The 15,311-nt window shown below is 35.2% G+C and overlaps 1 protein-coding gene across 1 annotated transcript in view; it reads right to left on the bottom strand.

Annotated features, from left to right (window-relative positions):
- Positions 1–221: 221 nt before the first annotated feature.
- Positions 222–15,311, bottom strand: part of DRAM2 (DNA damage regulated autophagy modulator 2) — a 65,036-nt gene continuing 49,946 nt past the window's right edge. Inside the window, exon 9 of the mRNA XM_074188402.1 lies at positions 222–484. Within this exon, the coding sequence (XP_074044503.1) occupies positions 434–484 (51 nt within the window). The 3' untranslated portion in view covers positions 222–433. The remainder of the gene's footprint in view (positions 485–15,311) is intronic.

Consider the following 15,311-nt stretch of genomic DNA (forward strand, 5'->3'; position numbering starts at 1 on the left):
TTTTTGTAGAGGCAGAGAATGTCCAAACACTGAGGGGACCAATTGGGAAGTGGATAAACAAGTTGAGGTATATTATTTTGATAGAATTCTATTGTATTATGAAAAATGACCAGGGGAATAATTGCAGAAAAAAAATGGCAAAACATATATGAACCAATGTAAAATGAAGTAAGAAGAACCATGAGATCACTTTCCATAGTATTAGCAATATTGTAATGCTCATTATACATAAAATGATGTGGTTACTTTGATCAATACAGTGACCCAAGACAATTCCAAAGATACTACTGATGAAATAAAATCATATCCAGCTCCAGAGAAAAAACTAATGAACTCTGAGTGCAAACTGAAGTATACTTATCTCATTTTTTTACTTTTCAAAATTAGTTAATACTGAAATATGTTTCATGTAATTTCACATATATAATTGATGTCATACTGTCTGCCTTCTTGCTTGCTTGCTGAGGAAAAGTTGGAAGAAAATCTGAAATATAAAATTTAAAAAGAATGTTAAAAATATTATTTTTTTTACAAAAAGAACAAAATGGGAAATGACCACAGACAGTATAAAATACGTGGAAATCTCCTTGTCAAGACATAATCAGTACCAATGTGGGCACAATTATAAAGGACTTTTCACACAAATACAGATGGAGGAATATGAGCTGTTGAGTATACTAAGCCAATAAATAAGAATGATAGGAACATCTCAGGGAGATTCGGAACTTACACCAGGGCCTTGAAGAATCCATCTGCATTAATGACCACCTTCGAGAACAGCTGGAGGGCAGACTCTCCTCTGCCACAAGGGCTAATGGTGGCTCCTCCAGCATTTATACACCTGGTCTGTAGTCCATGCCCCAGCTATGTAATGAGAGCAAAATGCTCCGAGAAGAGAACCAAAACCTGCAGGCTCATCTGAGCAACCTCTCCAAAGAGCATTCTAGGGAGCATCTAAGGGAGGCTCTGGTGGCCTCCTGCACCCAACTTCAGGAGCTAGAAGCTGAGCTGGAGAGGCAGAAGACAGAGTGGCAGCAGACAGTTGAGGACCTGAAGGAGAAGCAGCAGGAGATTCTGAAGTTTTGGAGGAGAGACTCTACCTCCAAGAGAACAATAACAGGTTCCAGCACAAGATGATCATCCTCCAAGAGACAGCAGTGTGAGGAGAGCCAGTGTCTCTTCCAGTCCCTCCAGTCTGAGCTGCAGGTCTATGAAACCATCTATGGGAACTCCAAGTAAGTGTCCCAGCTGGGATATCTATTGCCAAGGGCCTCTGAGCTGCAACTTGAACACCCTTGTATCAGAAGTACTAGATCTTTGAAGTCAATTGGAATACAGCATCCAAGTGAGCAATGCCCTAAGGCAACAGTTGGAGCAGCAGTTGGATAGCAGTACTGGGAAAGCCACTCTCAACTCTTCCTGTGGGACCCAGGGTTTCTTGGCCACTAATCCTGGAAACAAGTGGAATTTCTTCCAAGGATGGGAAAAAAAACCAAACCCACATAGTAAATGGGGATTAAGAGTTAAATATAGGGTGTGGTTGATGACATCATGATCATCTCTCATTCATTTTCATCCTTAGTTTCCTCAATTATAAAATAGGCATAATGGGGAAAAAATAGCCTCTCTCTCCCAAAGTTGCTGGGAAGTTCAAAGGAGATAATTATAAAGTGCTTAGCACAGTCCCTGTTCTTATTGGTGTAAGGCAGGTTGGTCAGGATTATTTTAGATATTTTACTGATGAGGAAATTTAAGATTAGAGCAATTGTGAGTTTTCCAAGGTCATTCTCCAACTAGTAAATTGTAGAGTCAGGCTTAACTAGTTGTGTGTGACCCTGGGGAAGTCAGTTCACCCTGTTTGCTTGAGTTTCCTCATCTGTCAATTGAGTTGGAGAAGGAAATGGTAAACAATGCAGTATCTCTTCAAGAAAATTATAAAAGGGATCGCTAAGAATTGGACATGACTGAATAACAATGACTCCAAATTCACTTGTCTTCCCACTACACCAGCATCAAGCTGTGGTTTAAATTTATCCAGGAGTGGCTAGGTGGCTAGGTGGTGCAGTGTATAAAACACCGGCCCTGGAGTCAGGAGTGCCTGGGTTCAAATCCAGTCTCAGACACTTAATAATTACCTAGCTGTGTGGCCTTGGGCAAGCCACTTAAACCCATTTGTCTTGCAAAAAAAAATTATCCAGGAGGAAGGAGTTTAAAATTAGGTTGAGTCTTGAATAGTAGTTTGTTTTCTTCCGATTATACATAAAAACAAACTTTTTAACATTCATTTAAAAAAAATTTTGAGTTCTAAATTCTTTCCCTTACAACAAATAAGTATTAATTGATTCTGGTGTAATGTACAATGCTTAAATAGGTTTTAAAATAAAATGCCTTTTGGGGAAAAAAATTAAAAATAAAAAATAAATTAAAAAAGAATGATAATACTATATATATATATATATGTATATATATATATATATATTATTTATACAGTGCCATACCAATCAAACTAACAAGATTTTTTATATAGCTAGAAAAATAATAAAATTCATCTGAAGGAATAGAAGCTTAAAAATATCAAGGAAATAAGTGAAATAGTTGAAAGAAGGCATCCTCATAGTACCAGATCTCAAACAACTATAAAGTAGTAACCATCGATACAATCTGGTACTGGATAAGAAATAGAGTGGTAACCATCAATGCAATCTGGTACTGGTTAAGAATAAGAATAGGTTGATCAATGGAATAGGTCCATAATATGCAAAAATAAATTCCCACAGTAATCAGCACAACCCACTAGGAAACCTGGAAAGCAATCTAGTAGAAACTAAGCAGAGAGTTTGCCAAGATAAACTCAAATGGGCATCACATGATTTAGATATAAATGTTAATTCATAAGCAAATTAGGTGAGTGTGGAAAGAATTTACTTGACAGATCTATGGATAAGAGTCTAAGACCAAACAAGATTTAGAGAGGATCAGAGATTTAAAATAAAAATTGAATTACATGAAATTTTAAAAGTTACAAAAACAAAGCTAATACAGTCAAAAATAAAGGGAAAGCAGGAAAGGGGGAAGGGGGAGGGAGGAATTTACAGCAAATTTTTCTGATAAAGTTATACTTTTTCAAATATATAGGGAACCAAGTCAAATTCATAAAAAATGAAAGCCATTTCCCACATGACAAATAGGCATAAGATATAAACAGGAAGTTTTTGAAGAAGAAATCAAAGATATTAATAGTTACATGAAAAATTATCTAAATCACTAATAATAAGAGAAATGCACAATCTCAGATAATAAATCATACCCATTAGATTGGCCATGATGACAGAAAAAGGAATTGATAAGTACTAGGGGAGAATATGGAAAAATAAGTACATTAATGCATTGTTGATGAGATTGTGAACTGGTCCAGTGTTTCAGAAAACAATTTGGAATTATGTCCAAAGGGCTATAAAACTGTGTATACCCAGCAGTGGAAACTGAAGGAAAACCCATTGATTGGGGAATGGTTGAACAAGCTGTACCATTTGATTGTGATGGAATAGTGTTGTACTAAAAGAAATGCTAAGAGAGATGGTTTCCAAAAAACTGGAAACTTATATGAGCTGATGTGATGTGAAGAAAGCATAACTTGAAGAACATTGTGCACAGTAATAGCAATGTTGTAATGATGGTTAACTGGAAAAGATTTAGTTACTCTGACTGATACTATGATATGACGTAATTTCAAAGGACTCATGATGACAAATAATATCTATTTTCAGAGAGAAAATTGATGATTCTGAGTGCATATTGAAGCATATTTTCTTTCACTTTATTTTTGCTTGCTTTTTCTTTTCTTTTGCTACATGGCTAATGTAGAAATATGTTTTGCATGACTACAAATACAAAATGGGTATCTTTTGCCCTTTCAATGTATGGGAGAAAGGTAGGAGGGAGAGAATTAGAAATTGGAAACAATTTTTTAAAAGAGAAAATCTGGGTTATAATCCAAGCTTTGGATAGGGAAATGGAAAAGGAAATTCATAGTTGTCCTTCATTTTTGAAGAAGATCATGACATCAGGGAGGTGATGTCATAACATGCATGTGAATCGGATTTGAGTAAAGGGGTGCTGTGCTATGTCACCAGTCTTCCTTTCTTCTCCAGAGTCATCTAGGTCCAGTAGCTAGGTATGAGTCAGGACAACTGGAGATGGCCTTGGATGCAAGGCAATCAGGGTTAAGTGACTTGTCCAAGATCACACAGCTAGTGAGTGTTAAATGGCTGAGGCCAGATTTGAATTTGGGTTCTTTTGATTCCAGAGCCAATGTTATATCCACTGCACTACCTAAATACCTTTAGCTGCTTAATATTCAATGTGAAAAAATAATTTATTCAAAAACAACAATATTATTCTAGTCAAATCAGACCATGAAAGACACCATGAAAGCTCTCATAGAATGTGAGTCTATCTCTGACTGTCTTCTCTGATCAGGGCACCTATTTCACCATAAAGACAATGCAGACAATAAAGACAACATATATATATCACTGTCCTTAATCTTTACCTAGAGAAGGTCAGTGTTTAAAGTCCTATTTAAAACAGCAGACAGGGGAAACTAGATGGTTTAGTGGTTAGAGCACTGACCCTGGTCTTCAGGAGGATGGAAGTTTGAATCCTACCTCAAACATCCTCTGGCTATGTGACCCTTGGCAAATCATTTAACCCTGATTATCTACAAAAATCAATCCATTAGTAGCGGCTAGGTGGGTAGTGGATAAAGCACTGGCCCTGGAGTCAGGAGTACCTGGGTTCAAATCCGGTCTCAGACACTTAATAATTACCTAGCTGTGTGGCCTTGGGCAAACACTTAATCCTGTTTGCCTTACAAAACAAAAAACCTAAAAAAAAAAATCAATCCATTAAACAGCAGATAAACATCTTAAAAGAAAAAAACTCCATAAAACTCTAGGTTTGAATAACTGCCTTTTTGAATAAGAAAGAGGGAAGAAAAAGATATCCCTTGTTTTCTTTAGAACACTATTCCATTCCTTTCTGTAGTTTCTGGTGGGTGAGAACTAGTGTTTTTTATTTGATTTCCTTTCCTTTAGATTTGATGATCTTTCTCCTGATTGTGTAATGTGATGTTTGTCATTGGAATTTTAAAACTTAGCTGCTATATAAACTTGAAATTTTCAGTATACTTGTTGTGATTTTCTGGACTTATGATCCTTAAGTTGTCTCTAATGTTCCAGTCTTTTGAGATAAGCATATTTTGCTTCTGTAGAGAACATATGTGCTATTAATGTTATTGATTTTTGCTTCTCTTGTTCCAGATTGCCTTCACTTCTGTATATTTATATTATCTATTTATTCTTTCTTTTTAGATTCTTTGTAGAGACTTGTCACTGTGGATTCATATTTTTCTATTCTGACAATTATTTCTGTTGTGCTGCCATAAATTCTGCTTTCATGATTTATCTCTTAAACCATTTGGGAACATCTTGCTATAGTTATCTATGCTCTCTTTGGAATCCCAAGACATACCATTTCATCACATGCTAGTTTATTGTTGCTTGTTTTGCAATGCTTAATCATGAATAAATTCAGAATTAATTCAATATTTGAACTCATTTAGGCATCTTCACTTTTATAAATATCATCCTTTTGATTCATATTTGTATATTTAAGATTTTAAACTTTTTTCTGTCAGATCTTTGGCAATTTTGGCATTTTTTTCTCTATTATTCCTCTATCTCTCACATTCTGATTCCTCCCTTTTGGTAAGTATTTTCCCATGGTTTGACCCTTAAAACGTTGTCCTCCTCCAGTGTTGGGAAATTCACTATTTACTAACTTTCAGTCCTTGCCTAAGTGACTTGTTTGGTGGCATAGCTGACCCCTTTCCTTCAAATCTGGTATGCTCTAGTATACACACTGGTTTCCCACTTCCTTTTCCTTTGTTATTTAGTATTCTGGCTGAGCACTACTATAAAGAAACATGTTGCTGCAGCACATGCAGCACATTTTTACTTTCCTAGACCATAAGTTTCTCCTTTAGTGGCATGGATGTGGGGTGGGAAATTGGATCCTGCTGTTTGCTGCTACAAAAATGCGATCCAAATGTATGGCCAATAGATGCTGGCAGAGTCTGCAGGAACAGCAAGAAAATTGCTGAATGCATCTCACAGCACAAGACTGTGGTCCTGCTATGCAGCCTTCAGAATATGAGAGCTCATCAGAGAGACAGTGCACACACAGTTAGGGATTAGCCTTCTGTGATATAAATTTATCATGTTACTTCATTAATGTTTTTGGTTTTCTAGCTGTGGAGAAAGTTTCTTCTTGTTCATAATTTTTGTTAGGTATTTTTGAGAGGTTGTGAGGATTAAATAAAATTTCTAGTGCTCTATTTTGTTGGTCACATGACCCAAGATTCTTCCAATTAGTTTAATCCAAAACTGATCTTTTAATGACTCTCATTATCTCACCTGATGGTAAGCAAAGAATATGTTTATATGTTTAGCTTTTCTGCAATGTTTGGTGATTTTTTTTGTATATATATACATACATATATATATATATATATATATATATATATATATATATATAGTTGTTTTTTGTAAATGTCCTACCCAGTATGGAAAATTATATACTCCTTTCTATTACTATTCAGGACTTATCATGAATTTATTATCTCTAACTTTCTAAAAATTCTATTTCATATATTTCTTTTTTTCCCTTGAAGCTATGTGGGAAGAAAAATATTCTTTTTTTATTAAAGATTTTATTTGAGTTTTACAATTTTTCCCCTAATTTTAGTTCCCCCTCCCCCACAGAAGGCAATTTGTTAGTCTTTACATTGTTTCCATGGTGTACATTGATCCAAATTGAGTGTGATGAGAGAGAAATCATATCCTTAAGGAAGAAACAAAGTATAAGAGATAGCAAGATCAGACAATAAGAGATCAGTTTTTTCCCCTAAATTTAAGGAAATAGTCCTTGGAACTCTGCAGTTGTTTCTCTGGATACAGACCATTTATTTCTTTATGTTTTATTTTATATCTCTAGATTTGAGAGGGAGTACAGTGAGGTTCTCAAATATAATAGTTTATAGTATTTTTCTTCTGCAGTTCATTTAGCTTTTCATTTAAGTATTTAAGTATGATGCTGTCTGGTACATACATGTTAAGTATTTATATTAATTGCCTATAGTACCTTTCAGCATTATGTAGTTTCCCCATTTAATTCTTTTTAATCAAGTCTACTTTTCCCATTGCATTTTCTAAGAACATTATTGCTTCTCCTGATGCTTTTATTTCAGGTAAAGCATACCTGATTTTACTGTAGCCTTTTACTTTAATTCTTTATCTTTTAAGTTTCTTGCAAATAATATATTTTGGGTTTTTTAAAAATCTATTTTGTCATCATTTTTCCATTTTGTGCCTAAATTTTTACTACTCACAGTTATTGCTATACTTTTTATTGTACATTATCTTTCATCCAATTCTCTCACATTTGGTGATAATATATAAATAACTTAAGACCAGTACTCTATGCTTGTTGTAATTTGCTTGTATAGCACTACTCCTTATCTCTACCCCTGACCATATCCCAATCACACAGTTCTTTTCTTTTTTAATTAATATTTCATTTCTTTTCCAATTATATATTAGTAGTTTTTTGTAAGGTATTGAATTTTACAATTTTTCCCCCACCCTCCCTTCTCTCCCTCCATGCCCTACAGAAGGCAGTCTGATAATATTTACATTGTTTCCATGCTATATGTTGATTGAAATTGTGTTGAGAGAGAAATCATATCCTTGAGGAGAAAATAAAATATAAGAGATAGCAAAATTATGTAGTACATGAGACATTTTTTTTTTAAAAATTGAAGGTAATATACTTGGTCTTTGTTTAAACTCCACAATTCTTTCCCTGGATACAGATGGCATTCTCCATTGCAGGTACTCTAAAATTGTCCCTTATTATTGCATTGATGGAATGAGCAAGTTCTTTAAGGTTGATTATCACCCACGTGTTGCTGTATAGGGTATAAAATGTTCTTCTGGTTCTGCTCATCTCACTCAACATCAGTTCATGCAAGTCTTGACAAAATATTCTGAAATCCCATCCCTTTTGGTTTCTAATAGAATAATAGTGCTCCATAACATACATATACCACAATTTGTTCAGTCATTTCCCAGTTGATGGACATTCACTCAATTTCTAATTCTTTGCTATAACAAACAGGGCTGCTATGAATATTTTTGTATAAGTGATGTTTTTACCCTTTTACATGATCTCTTCAGGGTATAGACCCAGTAATTGTATTACTGGATGAAAGGGTATGCACATTTTTATTACCCTTTGGGCATAATTCTAGATAGCTCTCCAGAAAGGTTGAATGAGTTCACAGCTCCACCAACAATGTATTAGTGTCCCAGATTTCCCATATCCCTTCCAACATTGAACATTGTCTTTTCTGGTCATATTGGCCAATCTGATAGGTATGAGATGGTACTTCAGAGGTGCTTTAATTTGTATTTCTCTAATCAGTAATGATTTAGAGTAATTTTTTATGATTATGGATAGCTTTGATTTCCTCATCTGTAAAATGACTTTGCATATCCTTTGACCATTTGTCATTTGGGGAATGGCTTGGTTTTTTTTTTTATAAATTTGACTCAGTTCTCCCTATATTTTAGAAATGAGTCTTTTTTTCAGAAATCCTAGTTTTAAATTGTTTCTCAATTTACTATATTTCTTTGGATCCTGGTTACAGTGGGTTTTATTTGTGCAAAGGCTTTTTAATTTAATGTAATCAAAATTATCTAGTTTGATTTTAATGATGTTCTTCATCTCTTCCTTTGTCATAAATTGCTTCCCTTTCCATAGATCTGACAGGTAAACTATTCCTTGATCTCCTAGTTTGCTTATAATATTGTCTTTTATGACTAAATCTTGTACCCATTTTGATCTTATCTTGGTATAGGGTGTGAGATGTTGGTCTAATCCAAGTTTTTTCCATATAACTTCCAATTTTCCCAACAATTTTTATTAAAGAGAGAGTGCTTATCCCAGAAGCTGGACTCTTTGGGTTTATCAAATGTTTTTTTCTTTCAAAATCTTTTATCTATGAGTTTGTTTTGCTTATGAATAATTCCATCCCAAATATACCTTTTCTCTTATTCCTCATAGGTTCTCTGGAGACATATTGATCACTGCTTTAATCAGAGTTCTTACATTTTTTGAAGTTTTTCTTTTTTATAATGCTGCTATATTTTTATAAATTGTTCTTGAACTGTTCACTCCTTCTTCACCAGTTCCTACTACTCAGAATTTTCCAAAATCTGTTCTTTATCATTTCTTACATTCCAATAATATTACATTATATTCACATGCCACAATTTTGCTCAGTCATTTCTCAGTTATCTAAGAAATAATCAAGGGTACCTCTTAGATAATAATTCTTTCCCTTTTCTCCTTTTAATCCTGAGGGATTAAAAGATACTGATATTTGAGAGTATCAGGAAATTTGTTTTCTTTGACTTGTTTCTTCTTCAAAATTATCCTCTCTTCACCCCATATGTTCATTATCTACAATTGTTTCCCTATTGAGTTTGATGTATTTCTACACATACTTTGAGTATGTGTCTATTAATCCTTTGTCTATTTTAGCAAAGATTAAAGTTCAACTAGTGCACTCTGCCTCCAGCCCTCTTTCATGTTTGTATATTCCTCTCTTTAAGCCCCTTAATCATGACAAATAACAGATTCCACCCCATTATTTCTCCTTTTCTGTACTGGTATATTTCTTCTTTTATTTTCCTTTTTTCACCCTGAAAATCCCTCAGAAGAGTACCAATTCCAGTCCTTAGGATTTGTTTTTTGCTATTTAAGGGGTATTTTAATTAGAAAAGCATGGTAGTTCTTTATTCCATTAAAGGACAATTTTTGACTTTGTAGGATTGTGCTTAGATTTGTAGGATATGTTATATTGCAAGCAAATATTTTTTGTCTTTGGAATCTTGCTTTCCCAGATCTCCTCTCATTTCAGGTAGAAGTTGACAAATCTTGTTTCACCTTGACTAGTTTTTGAGTAATTAAAATTATTCTTTATTATATTGGATTTTCACTGTCTTAGCAATGATTTCTACTTTTGAAATTCCTTTAAGGAGAGTATATTCATTCTCTTTACTCTTCTTGCTGGTTCTAATTGATTTGGGCAGTTTTCATATGTAATTTATTGAAATACAACAATCAAGCTTCAAAAAATAGTTTTAAAAATCTAATTATTCTTGAATTCTCTCTCTCTTGAACATGTTTTCTTACAAGTTGCATTTTATATCAAATAATGAATATTTTCTAGTTTTTTTCCAACTTTTATGTCATTTTATTATTTATTGCTGTCTCACGTAGTCAATGTTTTCTATTTGGTACTTCTGACTTTCAGAGAATACATTTTTGAGGTTGATTAAAAATTTTTTCTCTCAGCTTTTTATTCTTCCAAAACTTCTATTTCATTTTTATTTCTTTCTTCATTTTCTTTAAAGCATTCATAATGGCAGCTGGGTGGCACAATGTATAGAGTACTGGCCTTGGAGACAGGAGGATGTGAATTCTAATCTGGCCTTAGACACTCGTCACTCACTAGCTGTGTGACTTTGGACAAATCACTTAATTCTGATTGTCTCACATCCAGGGCTCTCTCTTGTTGTCTTGATCCATATCTGACCACTGTTCCCAGATGACACTGGAGGAGAAGGTGAGACTGATGACTTAGCACAATGCCCCCTCACTCAAATCCAATTCATGTGTTTGTCATGGCATCATCTAAGGTCATGATCTTCTTTGAGAAGAAAGGACAAACATCAATCAATCAATTACAGCATTTATGAAATCCTGTTTTTTTCCTTTGACTCTCTCCTTGCAGTTGTTATTAGTTATTCACTTCTAGGGGCAGGTAGATAGAGGATAAGCCCTAAAGTCAGGAGGACCTGAGTTCAAATTCAGCCTCTGTGTGACCTTGGGCAAGTCACTTAACCCCATTGCCTTGCAAAAAAACTCCAAAAAAACGAAAAAAGTTATTCACTTCTTTTGGGGGATCTCTATATTTTGGATAATTTTTATATTAGTTGGAGTTTCTTTGATTTGTTTATCATTTTAGTCTCAGTTCCTGAACTGGGACTTTGTATCAGGAGCAAGCTTCACTCTTCTCATCCACTCTGGGGTTTTCAGTAGATTTGTTGATCTTCCTTTGTCAAACCCCGGGTCCTCTGAGTTACTAAGTGGATCTCAAACTCATGAGTTTAGTTATCTATTAAATCTTTGAGATTCTGAGAGTTAGATCTTTTTGTGCCATCTCTGGTATCTCAGCATAAAATGTTAGAGAACTCAGATCCACTGGACTTGGGATGTTCTTGCCTGAGTACTTTATTATGCTATTCATTGTCTGGGTCGCCCAATATCCAATCTTAAGGTTTTCTGACCATTTGGTGACTCAGAAGGTCCCTCTATTTTGCTGTCTCCAGATATAGAGTTTTGTAAGTTAAGGGCAGTCTCTGGTCTATGCTAGTGTTGGATTTTTGAAAGTTCCTTGGGGGCAAGGGGCTTCTGGATAAGTTTTTGTAAAGTTGTGGGGACTGGCAGAAGTCACTTTAGTTTCCCACTGTATTTCTTAGTCATTATTCAATTTGTGTGAACTGCAGTTTTTTTTGTTTGTTTTTTTTTCTAGAGAAGGTATATTCAAACTGAGTGGTCTACCTTCAGTTCAGGCCAAATGTCTTCCTTGACCTATTGTTTTACAAGTCAATTTCATATGAGATACCATATATTTTCTTATACTTTTCAGTATTTTGGCTTTCTTTTTAATGTTTCTTGTCATAGGTAGCCATTTAACTTCTGCTTGGTCCATTCTAATATTCAGGGAATCTTGTTACTTAAGTAAGGTACTATATTAAATCCTATGTTTAGTACTTTTGGTACAAGACTGTTAATTTTCCTTTTAAATCTTTTATCCAACACTTTGTTTTCCATTTTCATTTCATTTATTTTATTTTGACTTTAAAAAATTTTGCTTTGTTTCTCCTAAGAATCATAGTTAATTTTGTAGACAAGTTGTGTTTTTCTTTGAGGATTTTTTTTATAGATGCTTTGGAATTATCCTCTTATTTTGGATTTGTGTTTTGGATATGTATCCCTCTCTCCATAATAGCACTTTGCCATTGTAACCTTTTTAGGTTTTTCATTCTTCTATCCTTATTTCCCAATTTGTAATTTAGGATTTGGATTAGATACTACATATATTTGGTGGTAGTGTGAAGGCTTTGTGTGATACTTGTTTGTATTATGTGGGGTATTGCCACTGTATTTTCAGGGTATTGAATGCTTTGTTCTTCAAGGCTATCAGAAGCCATTTAGGTCAGGGTGACATAAATTTTCAGTGGACATTAAATAGAATTATCTTGGGGAAAAATCTAATGTCTATCTTCCTGATCTGAGTATTTTGGGGGGGGCTTTGCCACTCAGTTTGGAAATGGAAAATAGAACTTCAGGCATATCCCTAGGTCCAGCAGTAGTAACCTTTGTCAGCCAGATTGAAGGCTCTGAAAGTTCAAGGAGACAAGAGCTGTCCCTTCTGCAGAAACAGGACAAGACTGATCAGTATTTTCAGCATTGGTTACTTGCCTTTGAACTAAACTTGCAATCTTGTGCTAGAAGAATGATTCTTCCTAATTTTTCTTTGTACTTCCTGATCACTACTTGTTCTGACATTTTTTTTCTAGAATTTTATACAGTTAATCAAATGAGGCCAATTAATTAAAAGGAAACAATTAACTAGGACACAACATTTACCAATCGGATTTTTAATTGAAGGAACGATTAGGGGCTTTTCAATTTGGGAGGGGGAGAGTGAACAGATACAATTTGCTAACATTAGACACTTCTCCCTTCCCCTCCACCCAAAAGAACATGGAAATGATAACTGATTGATCCAGTTTTCAGAAATGATATATAGGTTGGTTATATATGTTGAGGTATAGGGTGCATTCGAGGAAGAGTAGTATCTCTGTGTGAGGGCTGCTGAACCCTTTTCAGGTCTGCTTTCCCCTTTTGATGTCTACCTGAGCCACCTAACTCTCACCTGTGACTCCAAGAAGCTGTAGTATGCACTGCATTTGCTCATTTGGGTCAGAACTCTCACAAACATCAGAACTGGTTTGATGAAAATCAAAAATCAAAACAGAAGCTGCTAAATGAAAAATGAGAATTCTACAAAGTTCACCAGCAGAATAGTCATCTATAAGAAGGCAGCACTTAATTCCATCAAAAGAAAAATACAAGTGAAGCCAAGAGAGATGCAGGATGCTTAACTCAGTAAGAAGGCAGATGAAATTCAGTTTTTTGCTGATAGTAACAATCCAAAGTGCTTTTAAGATGCCCTGAAGGTTATTTATGAATCAAAAGACATATGGTGCATTTCAGGTACACCTGACATCATCAAGCAATACAGGAGCCATTAACTGTTTGGTTGAAGTTGAAGTCAATCTGTCTCTAACTGAAAAGTTCACCTGAAGAAGAGGTTTTGAATGTCAGTATGCTCCTTTTATGTGGCAAAGCACCTGGTGCTTATTCAATTCAAGCTGATATTTACAGAGTGAGGGTCCAATGCTCATACAAAAGCTGATTGAAAATTTTCGGGTAATATGACATGAAGAAATTATCCCCTAGAATTCAAAGATGCCTCCGTTGTGCATCAGTAAAGTGAATATGGTGATCATAGGCATGTTTCTCTCATGGTCATTGCTGGTAAGATTCTTCCCAGAGTCCTCCTTAATAGACTGATCCTTCACCTGGAAGATGGTCATCTCCCTGAGAACCCGTGTGGCTTCAGAAAGAGTCCAGGACCAGTCAATATGGTGTTTGCTGCTCAACAACTTCAGGATAAATGACTGGAGCAGAACAGAGCTCTATATAGAACATTTGTAGACCTGTCCAAGGAGTTTGATATTGTCAATTGTGAGAGCTTATGGAAAATTATGTCAAAATTTGGTTGCCTAGAGAAGCTTACATTAGTACTGTACATCAATGCCATGATGATATGCTTGCCCAGATACTTTTTAGTAGACAAAGTTCTCATGATTTTGAGGTCACAAATGGAGTGAAACAAGGCTGTCCTTGCTCCCATGCTTTTTAGCATGTTTTCAGCCATGTTCACAAATGTCTTCACTGAATATGTACATGGCATCAAAGTCAATTACCACATTGCCAGTAAATCCTTCAAAAGGCTATAAGCCAAGACCAAAAAGGAGGGAGTATTGGTGCATGATTTTTTGTTTGCAGATGATTATGCCCTCAATGCAACCTCTGAAACTGAGATGCAACATAGTATGGATCTATTCTCTGCTGCTTGTGCTGATTTTAGTCTAACAATTAACCCCAAGGAAACACAGGTGCTCCATCAGCCAGCACCACGCCACCCATATGTGGAACCATCAATTTCAGCAAATGGAGAAGTTTTGAATATTGTGGCTAAGTTCACCTACCTTGGCAGGGTACTTTCCAGAGAGGTACACACTGATAATAAGGCTGACACTCGAATTGCTAGAGCTAGCTCAGTATTTGGAAGGTTCCAAAAGAAAGTATGGGAGAGAAGAGGTATTAGACTAACTACCACACTGAAAGTCTTCAGAGCCCTTGTGCTGAAACCTGGACAGTCTACCAGCGCCATGTCAGGAAACTGAATTGCTTCCATTTATATTGTCTTAAGAAGATTCTGAATAACAGAGGTCCTTCCTCGAGCTAAACTGACAAGAAATCAAACTTTACTATAGAAAGCACAGCTATTATATATTTATATATATTATATATTTTTATGGAGAACTCACATGGTACCAGCACACATGAAGGAGTCAAAGAAGCAATATAGGGACTGAAGATCTCTCTTAAGAACTTTATAATTGATTTTGCATCATGGGAGACGCTGGCACAGGATCATCTAGTATGGAGTGACCTCATCAGAGAAGATGCTGTACTCTATAAGCATGGCAGAATTGAGGCAGCTCAAAGGAAACATGAGATGCGTAAGTTTAGAGAACCCACCCCAGGTGTTCACATGGTCTATTCATGCCCAACCTGTGGTAGAGAATTCCGAGCTTATATTAGTTTGATTAGCCATAATCAGATAACTTGTCTCTATCATAAGAGATTTCATTTTGGACTTCTTCTTCAATGAAGGACAAGAACCAATCAACCAATGGGTTGAGATGTATAGTTGTGAGAAAACTCCTTGCATCAATCTTTTGATCTGATGGAGGTTTCTG

The sequence above is a fragment of the Macrotis lagotis genome, chromosome 5, assembly GCF_037893015.1.
Source record: "Macrotis lagotis isolate mMagLag1 chromosome 5, bilby.v1.9.chrom.fasta, whole genome shotgun sequence".
In the NCBI taxonomy this organism is placed as follows: Eukaryota; Metazoa; Chordata; class Mammalia; order Peramelemorphia; family Peramelidae; genus Macrotis; species Macrotis lagotis.